This window comes from Rhinolophus ferrumequinum, chromosome 18, assembly GCF_004115265.2.
Source record: "Rhinolophus ferrumequinum isolate MPI-CBG mRhiFer1 chromosome 18, mRhiFer1_v1.p, whole genome shotgun sequence".
Lineage (NCBI taxonomy): Eukaryota > Metazoa > Chordata > Mammalia > Chiroptera > Rhinolophidae > Rhinolophus > Rhinolophus ferrumequinum.
The window spans coordinates 5,489,120-5,501,495 of NC_046301.1; the positions used below are offsets into that span (position 1 = coordinate 5,489,120).

A 12,376-nucleotide genomic window follows, 5' to 3' on the forward strand; every position below is an offset into this window, starting at 1 on the left:
CAGAGAAGTTAGCTCAAATAGTGTGACCTGCACTTTTATGTGACATCAGGGACATCTGTTTTTGGAGTTTAAAAAGGAAAAGGGTGGGGATACTTTGTTAAATATGAACCAGATGGGAGGTAGAATGTATAGCAGAGTTCTCATAAAATGCTTTTGAAATAAAATGGTGTGAGAAACCAGACAAGGCACTTGGTGGAAATATCCTGTTTTTGCAGGCAAATTTGGCTCAGTGGGAATTTGCAAATGTATCAGAGATGCTAATGATTTGCAGCCTCGAGGCGTCATTTCCTTTAGTGCTCTTCTTCATCTCATTCTGTGAATAGCATTGTATACCTCCATCCTTCAGTGACTCCTTCAAATAAAGTACTAATAAATTCTATGCAGCTGCCTTTGCATAGAAAAATTTCGGTCAAGCTAGTTGACATTTCAGAAAACAAAGATGAGACTGGTGAGCAAATGCGATACTACTGGTCCAAAGGAGAGAGTTTGGGTTGTGCGTCAGTTGCACTAAGTCTTATGTAGTGTGTTTTTTATAGCCATAGGCATCCCGTAGAGTGATACTCTATTTGCAGGTTGTTTTCTAATTGTGTGATGGGCCAGCATTGCCTAGGAGGTGACTGTCCTCTAAGGAGATTGCTGTTACCTGAAAACTAGAACAAATAAAACCTCCACATGTATATTTTTGTTCTTCAGCTATTGAAATTAAACATTATTTCTAGAAATTGAAAAAAAAAGTTATTGATAGACACCAAAAGTTTAAAATTCCCAAGATCGTAAACCAATTTTGTGCATTCTTAAAGAAATAGAAAACATAGAAAAATAAAAAAATTCCGTAAACGAGGAGGCATTTTCTACATAGTACTGGGCTATAGAAGAATCACTGCTTTCATTTGTTCATAGTTATTAGCTGTTTTCTACGCTAATATTTGGATCAAACCCACTTGAGTCCAAAAATGACAGTGCGTAAGAAGACTGTTTCGTCTTATCAAGGTTTACATTCCAAACTTAAGATGTCAAACAAATTGAGCAGAGAATTATAGTATGAGCTTGTCCTTACCATCCTGTGCATGTTAAATCAATTAATTTGACTATTTGAAGTTACTCAAATGAGCCATGCAGTGGAGGGTTGCAGGCGGCACGTTGTAAATAGAGCAGAGACAACTATTAATATTTGCTTAGCTTTGGAAATATTCGTGCTTTCAGAAAAGGAGATTTTCTCATGCTTATAAAAGTGTCTAATTACAACCACTATTTTCTCCTCCTTCCTGCCCCATTTCAATTTCTTTGGGACTTGAATTTACTTCTCTTTATCTGTATGTCCATTTAAATTATGGGTATTCTGAATAAGATTTTTTTTTTTTTGTCTTATTTTGTATTGTGAGTTGGAGGAAACGTAAGATTCCCTTTGCAAAGTGCTTCAATGATCTCTATAACATTTGGGAAAATTGCAAATGCTGTTAAAGTAACATAACTCTTCGGGAAATAGGTGATATGGGAGGAAGTAAGGCACTGAGGTTAGGAAGGGATTTGAATTGTACTGGGCTAATAATATTAGATAACAGTCATTTAGTGCTTATTATGTACTAGAAACTTGTAGTGCTTTACAGGTAAAGAAAAAACTCAAAGGCCCTGCATTAATGCAAAGTAGGATATTATACCCTGGACATTGGGCTCCTGTACTCTGCTCCACCTCCCAGCTCGCTGAAATCTTCCCTTTTTCACGGTTTATAGTGGGGCGGGGAGAGGAAGCAGAGCTGTAATTCATCTGTCTACCTTGTAGTAGGCAGTAGCCATGTCCCCAGAAGTGGAGAGGCAAGGAGGTGTCCCTATCTAGTGTCTTCTCTTGGCCCCGCCTCCTGTGACCTGGAGATTCCTAGAGCAGCTCCCTCTGTCTAGGACATTCCAGGTGATCATGGATCCTGAAGCATCCTCCTCAGCTGACACTGACTGCCTGCTAGTGCCAAACTTCAAGCAGACTTAGAAGAGATTCAGAACTGGGAGCCTGTCCCTGGAACTTAGAGTCTCTAGCTGGGGAGGCCCATTTTGTTGACTTAATTATTAGGTTGGTGCAAAAGTAATTGCTGTTTTTGCAATTATTTTTAACCTTTTGAACCGCGATTACTTTTGCAGCAACCTAATGTCTTCCAAATAACGGGATTCCCTTGGTTTGGACATCACTCACCGTGTTGTGGCGTTTTGTAGTCTAATCATCACAGCAGCCCCAGGAGGGGTAGGTCCTCTTCTCATCTCCATTTCACGGGTGAGACAGCGTCAGCAGACGGATGTGCAAATACCTCACTCGGGTCATGTGTCATAGTAGCAGAGTTGGGGTTTGAATTCAGGTATTCAGACTCTGCAGCAGATAGATTCTTAGCCACTTTGACACAACTCCCACACCAGATTTCAGGATTCCAGGACTAAGTAGTGAACCAGCTAAGCTTTCAAGCTCGTATTTATTGTGCATTTTCTCTGTGATTTGCAGTAGTAATGGCCCCATCTGTCCAACCGAGCTGTTGGAAGACTCCTTTGCAGGCATTCATTTAGTCATGAATGAATGAAACAATGAACAGGACTTTACTTTCCCTAGGGAATTTCCTTTCCCCTTTAAGCCTCAGTTTCCTCATTTGCAAAATGGACATAATAGTAACAAAATCTACATTGTTGGAATTAAATACGTGTAAAATGTTTCACATAGTACCTGGCATTCATAACCGCTTAAAAAACTTCAGTGTTCCTTATAATCTCTGCATAGATTATAATAATCATTATAATTTCTGATTATATTATATTATATTATCTTATAATAATATAATATATCATTATATATTATCTTATCTTATAATAATCATTATTTATTATTATATTATCTTATAATAATCATTTTCATATAGATAGAAATATAGTACTCGAGCTAGAAATGAATCCTGCCCCAACAGTTTATATTCTAGTAGAGGAAACTGAAGCATTTGGGAAATTAGAAAAAGTATTCTGCAGGTGACCAGTGCTATATTTCATCAGTCTAAGATACTATCAGTTGTGAGACAAGTCATTATTTTATGCACTATTACTGAAGAAAAATGAAGCTTTAAACTATGAAATGGTGCTGAGAAATCACCACTCGAAGAGATACCCTGATTTCAAAAATTTTAAATATCAAACAAGTTTGTATTTTAGAAATAGAAGAAAGACTGTTGTCGTTGGGGAGAAAGAGATGATGGTCTCTTCTGGTTTGTAAAGCTAATGCTCTTATATAAAAAACGTTTGGGATATTGCTTTATGACTAAAATGTAAAGACGATGATTAAATATATGGAAAAATGAAAAAAATTAAGGGCTCAGTTAAAAGCTGACTGATTGAATGATATCTTCTGTGTGGCGTTGGAGAATCTGTCATATTAATAATTGCTGTCTTGTATGGCTGTTTCTGCACTTAATAGTCCAGAATTGATTTCTTCTTGGAGTGATTGGGGAAAACTGTAAGAAGGTCTGAGCCAGCTGTCGTTGAAAATGAGGATTCCAGGCTTAGCAGCATTCTGCAAAGAGCTCTGCAAAGAGTTGTAAAATAATGATCAGGAAATGGGGTAGCCTCTTTTGCAGCGTATTCAGATTTCAGGTAAATTCCGTGAATTCATAAAACTAAGCATTGTAGAAGAAATTTTTGTAGGCATCATTTCTCTCAATGACACTTTCAAGGGTTTTTCTAAATTGTTTTAATGTGATTTTTTTTTTATGGTGGTTTTAAAAATTTCATAAAACCATAAAATTTTATAGCTGGAAACATTCTTAGAAGTCATCTAGTACAAGTTTTTATTCTTCAGAAGGAACAGAAGCCCCTAGAATTTAGGAGAAGGGGCACCTAACTCCTTGTGGTCTCAACAAGACTAGAACTCATGTCTTCTGATTTAGTACTCTTTGAACTCCCTCTTACGCTATCCAGATTTGGGATAGGAAAAGTGTGTTTATGTCAGGGTAAATATTCTCTTAATTATTTAAAGAATATTTTATGTTTAAGAAACTGACAATAGCCACTTACTAAGTACTTTTAACCACTGTTGTATATCTATTTCAAGGTGCTCAATTCAATGCCTATTTCCTTTCATGCAGTTTTTCCTAATTTATACTTAATCACCTTGGATAAGTTTTCACACTGTTAAACTTTTAATGTTAAACAGAAATACTGAGGAACACAGAGCAAAAGAAAAATGGAAAGTGTGTAACAGATTTTTCATTTTAATAGTTTCATAACGTATAGCAGAGTTCTGTGAATATTTGGTGTGTTGTGTTTTGTCTGTGTTAAGTATTCTAGCATATAAAGTTCCGACTTCCCTTAGAGATGGCCTGTTGCAGCATTTTACTAGGAGCTGGGGATTCTTTTTGCTGTAAGACAGGTAGTTTCTCTTATTAACTGTGTTGCCTTTAAAACAAAAATTGGTTTGCATTTTGCGTGTCCCAAAAGAATGATCACAGGTAAGGCTTGTGTTCAGACTAGTATTTGTTCGGCTAGCCTTCTTTTGGTCTTTTTTAGGTCTCTTCCAAGCCTGAAACAAATTCAGATGCCTATCATTTGGAACTTTTTGTGACGTCTTAAAATGTATACTAGAAAAAAATTTAAATTGGATATTTGAGATATTAGTCTGTAATTTAGAAATCATATGAAAGGGTTGATGGCACATTTTATTTTATTGGAGGGAATGAAAAGGAAATATACCATTTTTGTGAAATATTTAGTATTGAAAAATGAAATCAGTGTGCTAATTATCATGGCAGTGAGATTTCTTTAAGATAGGGTTGGCACACTTTTTCTCTAACAAGCCAGTTAGTACATTTTGGGGGCCATACAGTCTATTGAAGCTTTTCATCTCTGCTGCTTTAGTGTGAAAGCAGCCATAGCGAGTATGTAAGCAAGTGAAAAAACAGTTGGCTGGCCAGATTTGGTCTGTGGCTCTAGTTTACTGACCCATTTTAAGATGTCATAAAGTCCCTTCTGTCCAGGGTACCATATAACTTTTGAATATGAATAATTTGGAAAGGGGGCTTGAACTCTTAAGGGAAAAGTGAATTAATGTTTTGGGAAAGTCCAGCTTCAGTATTTTCTACAGTTGAACATTTTTTTCCCATTGTCATGTTGCCTATCTCTAGCAGATAATAAAGTTTTATAAAACCGTTTCATTATGTTAGTGATTACACGTTTGTTTTTAAACTTTTTCTGGGAGTTGGTTTGGATTTCCTAGAATGTCAGTTTTATGATTTTTGTTTCCTACTGCAGCTTTGAAATTCAGCCAAGAATATTTCTCAGCCCATAAAACATTTTCACTGTGCTATTCTCCAGCTAGTTCTCAATGATCTCTGAAAATAAAGGGCAAGGCAGCATGGGTAATGAGAATCCAAAGAATTCCCTTCCCCTAAGCTTCCACGTTATTTACAGCCACCATTTCCTCCCACAGCAAATAGCAAATTGGACAAGTATGAGTTCACCTCTTTCTGTTTAGAAGTGCCCGATTGGAGGTGTCAATAAGTTTCTGAATACAAATATTTTTATTAAAAATAATGAGTAAATAGCTTTACTTAGGTGATACATAATGCCATAATGCCATCACAGAATCACAGAATTTGAAAGCTAGAAAGACCCATATACAGAGGGTGCCACACAAATGTATACACATTTTAAGAAAGGAAAAAACTGTATTAAAATTGTAATAGTCAATATATACCGCTAACAGAAGATGAATACAAGTCATATGTAATCATTTTTTGACACCCCCGGTATTATGCATTATTTAATTCAACTCCCTCATTCACACATGCCAATAACTATGAAATCCTCAGGGATCCATAATGTCTCCACCCTCTTATCTCAGCTGTCCAGCCAAGAAGCACCCAGATATTTATTTTTCAAATAAGGGAATGAAGGCTCAGAGAAACTAGAGATTAGGTTCACTCATCGGACTCTGACATTACCATGTTCTAGTGTCATTTGTGAACCAATTTTTTTTTTTTAATTAAACACTAAGATGGTCTTTTGGAATCTTGTGACCTTCATTTATGTTCATAGAAGAATCATCATCATTATAAAGAAGCATTTGTGAGCTTTGGAATGCATTCACCTGTCAAAGAGCTCTGAAAAGAATTAATGAAGTGCTAAGCAATGCTTTTTCAAAAATGAATTCTGGATTATAGGCCATCGCATGTATCCAATTTAAATTTTTAATTTTTTTTCTAGCATACGTTTTTAAATGTCATAAAGAGTTCCAAATGGTAAGCATCTCAATTAGTTTTGGCCCACACTAACTCTAAAAGTGGGTCTGGACTCACAAGACTCTGTCAGTTGTGCTCAGGATGCAGAAATGATAGATATTCTTTTTAATGTAGCTGACAGCCACAATAGTCAGGCAACAAAGGATAGCCACAGTAACGAAGGCCATACTTTTTAGGTTGGTGAGGAATCGTTGTGAAAAAGACTATTGCTGCCCCTGGTATACTAATGAATTTTGTAGAAAGGTTGCCATGTTAACCTTCTGCCCAAAAGGCCATATAGGCATTAGTTTTATTGTAGAGAAATCGCCCTCAAGTAAGCAAGCCCCAAGTCCCTGAGTTCCAAATCCTGCGTCTCTATAGCCACACTTAGAGCACACAAATGGAGACCCTGAGTCTCTGTCCTTTCCCTCCCCCCGCCAAGATAAGCCACGTTCATTTAGGAGACACAAAAAAGAGGGTAGAAAAAACATGAAGAGAACTTCTTTCAGCATAGAACTAAGAAACCAAAGAACTGGAGATTTTCTTTTCATTAGTCTGTTTCTTGAGCCCAGCATTTCTGCATCTGAACACACAATCTTACAGTATCTTAATGAAAAGTATTCTGTTTTGTCTCTTTTAGAAGGTTTTCCATTTGTTTAAATCGTTTTTAAAAATATAAATATTTGAGAGGTATAAAAATAACCCTTATCTGGAAGTTTTAGCTATTTTAAGTAAATAATTCCTGCGGGTTCTGAGGAGCCAAGCTGTAATTACATTAGAACAGCTAATATGCAGTTATGACCACAATGTAAAGAACTTTTGTTACCAATGTATAGCAATGTCCTCCTAATACATCTTCTAGAAACAGTCTGTTATTAGTTTATTAATCAATAAACTAATCAGGCTCACTGTTTGAAGCATGCCTCATAGTTAGGAAGGGTTTCCAGGAGCAGTGCTTATCTTAGTATTAGGTTGGTGGTTTCCATGGCAAAATTTCTACCGTGTTGTAAGTAAGGCTAAGAAGCAGACACTGGCCACATGAAATCTGGGTGTATCTGCTGACTTGTGCTATCGTAGCTTCAGGAAATCTTCTGCCATACGTGATGTTCGTGCTTTATTTCAGTAAACATTTACGTGCCAGATACCACTTTGTTAGTTTAATTTGTTAAGGTAACTTTATAAAGATAGCTTCACTGAGCCAGTTATAATGGTGAAACTGTAATAATAATGATAATAATACATATAACTGCTATCTATTGACGTTTCATTTGTGCTAAGTATTGTGCTAGATCCTTTATACATTTTATTTAATTTTGTAAAAGATATGCCTTCCCTTGTTTTGATTGAGAAAACTGCAGCCCAAGGAGATTAAGTTCCACAAGATCACACAAAAACTTAAGTGGTAAAGCTGGCATTTGAACCCAAGCTTATCAAATATATCAAAGTTCTTTCCCAAATTCAAAGCAACCTTCCCAAGAAGTACTCATCAATGAAAGTTTTACTGGCATGATTTTAAAAACTGCATATTGTATAATAATTCATTATAATTACTACAGGATTTTAGATTTCTGTGTCACCATTTCTAGGTCTCTGGCACTAGGAAAACGATACATATTTAGAAGCATTTTCTCTGCTTCAATTTTTAGACAGATGTTGTCTAAATAAGTTTGAACTGACATGTGTTCATTTTTTTTTAATTATTTCTTTTGTTGGATTATGTTTGTGACAACAGTGTGGGGAAGTCCAGGATTGCGAAAAAAAATGCTTTTGGCAGAGTGTCAGTTGAGCTGTGAGTTTAAGAATCACTTGTTTCTCTAACACTGTGTTTGAATCAGAACTATACAAATATAATGAATATTGCCTATGTTAACTTGGAATTTTTACTGGGAAATCACGGCAAAATGGGAAAATACATTTATGTCATTCCCTGTGTTACCAGTTTATACAAAGCTGCAGTTGTGCAGGGCACATGCTGCTTACACAACCCTAGAACTGTGTAGCTGGTGAGATAACTCACTGTGTCTGTCTACTTTTAATGGGGCATCTTGTTAATCTAAAATAGCTTATTTACTGTTAGGTTCAGCCTGAATATGGATCAGATATTGACAGCATAGTTTATCATGTAGTGGTAAGTCTGAAAATCAGTTGTTTCCTTTCAACTATAATACCCCTCACCCACCCCCGGACACAGCCCTCTGAATGCTGAAAGGTGACCATCATGCGCTTAGATATTTCAACTTTACTGTGGAACATTAGTGTATTTGGTTTATAAAATTCTTTAGATTTATTTATGTATTATGGAAAGAATATAGACTCTGAAGTCAAGTAGATGTGGATTCAAATCCTGCGTCTGCCATTTGCTAACTGGGACATCTTGGGCAAGTGCCTCAGTTTCCTTATCTATAAAATGAGACTACAAGTAGTATCTACCTCACAGTGCTGTTACTGTGATTAATGAGTTAATACACTGATGCATAGCACAGAAAAGTCAAACATGTCATCTACTAATACAGTGCAGTGTCTGGGAGGTAGATAGTCAATGAACAGTAGGTATTTTTATAACTACTTACAAAGGTTTTCCCCTCACAGCATTCTGTGAGAGAACAGAATTCTCCATATTCTTGAGACTCTAAGAGAGGCACAGATGACCTGCCTGTGTAAACAGAATATATATTGAGCTTTAAATCACATGGTTTATCAGAAACAGAGGAGTTTAATTGTTTATGGGAATCAGAAAAGACCTTGTTGAAGAGATTATTTTTCAATCAGCCCAACCAGGTGAGCAAGGAATCTAAAAAATCTCTAATTTTGACATACTTTGATATTTAATTATCAAGATGTTACTGTCAGCTGGATAAACATAGCTGGGATTTTAAGCATGCAGAATGTTGACAGGAAAATGCAGTATGTGGAATATGGTATAATTCTACCTTTCTCTAGAATTGTTTTCTTTAAAAAAAAAACTCTAACATGAATTATGTTTCTTCATTTAAGAATTTGGTGGTATTGGAAATGATTTATTTAAAAGAATGCATTTATTTATGGAAGAACCAACTTCTTTCTAAGAGAGAGATGTTCTGTAGATAAATTTATACCTGTAATATCAACAGATTTTTGGAGTTATAGTCGTATAAAAGGTTTATGTTTAGATTTTTAAATCATATTAAATATATGAGTCCCTACACTATTTGTGTTAAGGTAAAAAAAAAAAAAAAATCTGGTTACCGTTACCCAGCCAGTGTCCTTTTCCTTTCTTCCTCTTTCCCTTTAAAAAGAGATGTTGATAATTTTAGTGTTTTTAAAATTCACAAGCTATTTCTTTATAATAGAATTTTACCTTTTAAAACAATATTGACAAAACTCATATCCCATGTGATTTTATTTTTCATGAATTAAAACTTGTTTAAGTATTCTCATGCTTGGACTTTTTTGAAATACCAAATTGTCTCTCCTTTAAAATTTTATTTTAAAGAAATGTCTATCCAAGAGCCAGAACGGTAGTTATATTACTACTCCCATAATGTTACCATCTTCAAGGTATTTGTTTGACGAAAATACAATTCATACTATTCCTGAACTTTGCTATAAAAAGGGGGGGAATTAAAAGAGAAATAATCTCTTATCTGCTTCCTTCTGTCCCAAGCTCATTTACTTTTAGGTGGTTATACTCACTACTTCTTCCTCACCAAGGAAAACCAGCTTCTCCCCAGATGCAGCAGGTCCTTGTAGTTTTAGTTCAGTGTCATTTGATTATAATGTTGAGACGCCATAGGAACTTAACTCTTGTTTATGTTAATTAGCCTATGGTAAAATTGGCTTCATTATATATCCTTCTCCTTAAAGTTGCAGAACCTACCAGTGACATTAAGTGGGGACGTACTGTGTATAGATTTCCTAATTATGATAATTCATTTTGAAAGAAGTTTGCATTGGGCTTGTCAAGTAGAGAAAGAAAAGGCAAAATAGGACCTAAGGCACAAAAATTAGACGGATTTACTATCCAGTCAGCAGTTTTCATTCCTTTACTTGACTCAGCAGTATTTGACACAGTTTACGAGCTAACTGTACATACCCCTTCTAAAATATTGGTGTTAATATTTTGTTTGTTAACTGATATATTTTTCTTCACTCGCTGTTCACTTCCTGGGTGATTTTTCCTACCTCAGACCTTTTTCTTTTATGTCTAAATCCCAAATTGTCCCACAGGCATTTCAAAGCCGGTGTGTTTGTGGTTGAAGCCCTCTTCTGCCAGTGACTCATGGAGACATTGGTGTATCAGCCCTATTGGTTGTATCTCCTTATATGTCTCCTATATATCAACTTCTTTTTAAGTAATCTTCTTTTTTCCTGGATCTTTTATATGTGACACTTGCCCAGCATTTCATTATTGGAAAGAAAATGAACAGGGTTGATGATGGAGGAAAAGAAGTAATTTGAATATAGTTATTTTTTGGATATGATAATTTAACAAGTAATAAATTCTGAAGCATGCATTTTATATTTGAAATACATAATTTTTGTTGTTATAGAATATATGATAATTTTAAAATAACAGAGTATTTGGGGATAGATAAACAAATTTTTAAAACTGTATTTTTAAAAATCAGTTCTTCAGATGCTGGGAATGTAGCCGATCGTGTTTTGGCTCAGCTCTTAACAGAAATGGATGGCATTGAACAGTTGAAGGATGTGACAATTTTGGCAGCTACTAACCGCCCAGATAGGATAGACAAGGTAAGAAAGAAGGCAGTGTGGGTGTTGTAAAATCAAGAACTGGTCCTTTGATCATACTTGTGTTGTTTTTTTAATGTCAAATTACTTTCTAATCAGTTTTTCATTTAGAGGATACTGAAAGATTTTAAACTAAAGCTATTGCTACCACTTTTCCCCCAGGTCATAGTTTAATAATGGAGTCAGCTGACTTTTAAGTGTCTAATTTATGCGTAACTTAATGAGTAATTTTTCACAAGGATTTAAATTGAGCATGAACCAGTTTCTCTTTTTGCTAACAGTATAGGACCTTACGAACTCCTCCACCTGTGCACATGTACATAGACTTTCGGTTTTAAAAATGGGATATCAAAAGTGGTCCGTTTGAAGATATGAACGGAGAATTTATGTAGAAAGAAAGCCTGGCTTTCATTCACTTAGGTATTTTGCTAAGGGATAAAGATAAAGACCCTTTGGTCAAATGCAGGTAAGAAAGCGTTGGACCTGAATAAGTGGTTCGCCTTCTGATGCAGTGTCTTACAAGTAGCTAGGTGAGTTCTGAGCATCTGTAGGATCTGGATTGGTGCCTAGGCATCTCTGATGTCTATAAAAGGTAGAACTGTATCAGACCAAGGATTATAGAAAGTGCTGAAAGCCCGTAAAGATGACCCAGTCCCATCTTTTGGTTTGACAAGTAAAGTCGCTGAATCCAGAAAAATCATCTTTCACCTGGTAAACTCTTACATTGTATTTCTATGTCATTTGTCTCCTGGTGACCTCATGTTTAATGAGTTCTAAAATTTCTCAGTTTCCTTCTCTACAATGCCTGATCTATTATAATAGTGCTTTTCTTTGGTTTATTAATATTCTATGCCCTTGACGTTGATATCTTTTAGGGTTTTGGGCTTACAATAAACTTCTTTAGGTTCTTCTAAATCAAGCTGTATGACTTAGCCCGGTTTTTGCTTATGTTAGTTTTCTCTTGCTGCGTAACAAATTACCTAAAATTTAGCAGCGTCACACAACACCCACTTATTAGTGCTTCTGTAGGGAGGTCAAATCGGGGCATGGCGTGATGGAGTTGTCCGTGCACAGACTCACTCCGGGCTTCAAACAAGGTGTTGGCCAACTGCGTTCTTGTCAGCAGCTGGTGTTCACGGCTGTGGCAGAATTCACTTGTTGTGATTGTAAGCCTAGGGACTGACTTTCCTTACTGGCTTCAGCTGCGAGCCACCCTCAGCTCGTAGGGACCACTCACAAGGCCCCTTCCATCTTCAAAGACAGCAGTGGAGAAGCTCTGTTACATGTTTTCCGTCTCATGCTTTAAATTGCCGTTGCCAGGGAAAGCCCCGTGTCACCTGATCGGGGTGGGCCCACCAAGAAAAATCTCTCCACCTTCAAGTCAGCTGATTCAGCACCTTAATTATATTTGC

At 36.1% G+C, this 12,376-nt stretch overlaps 1 protein-coding gene across 1 annotated transcript in view; it reads left to right on the top strand.

Annotated features, from left to right (window-relative positions):
• Window positions 1-12,376, top strand: part of SPATA5 (spermatogenesis associated 5) — a 256,493-nt gene that overhangs the window by 89,415 nt on the left and 154,702 nt on the right. The window contains exon 14 of the mRNA XM_033135305.1: window positions 10,841-10,967. Coding sequence (XP_032991196.1) covers window positions 10,841-10,967 — 127 coding nt within the window. The remainder of the gene's footprint in view (window positions 1-10,840; window positions 10,968-12,376) is intronic.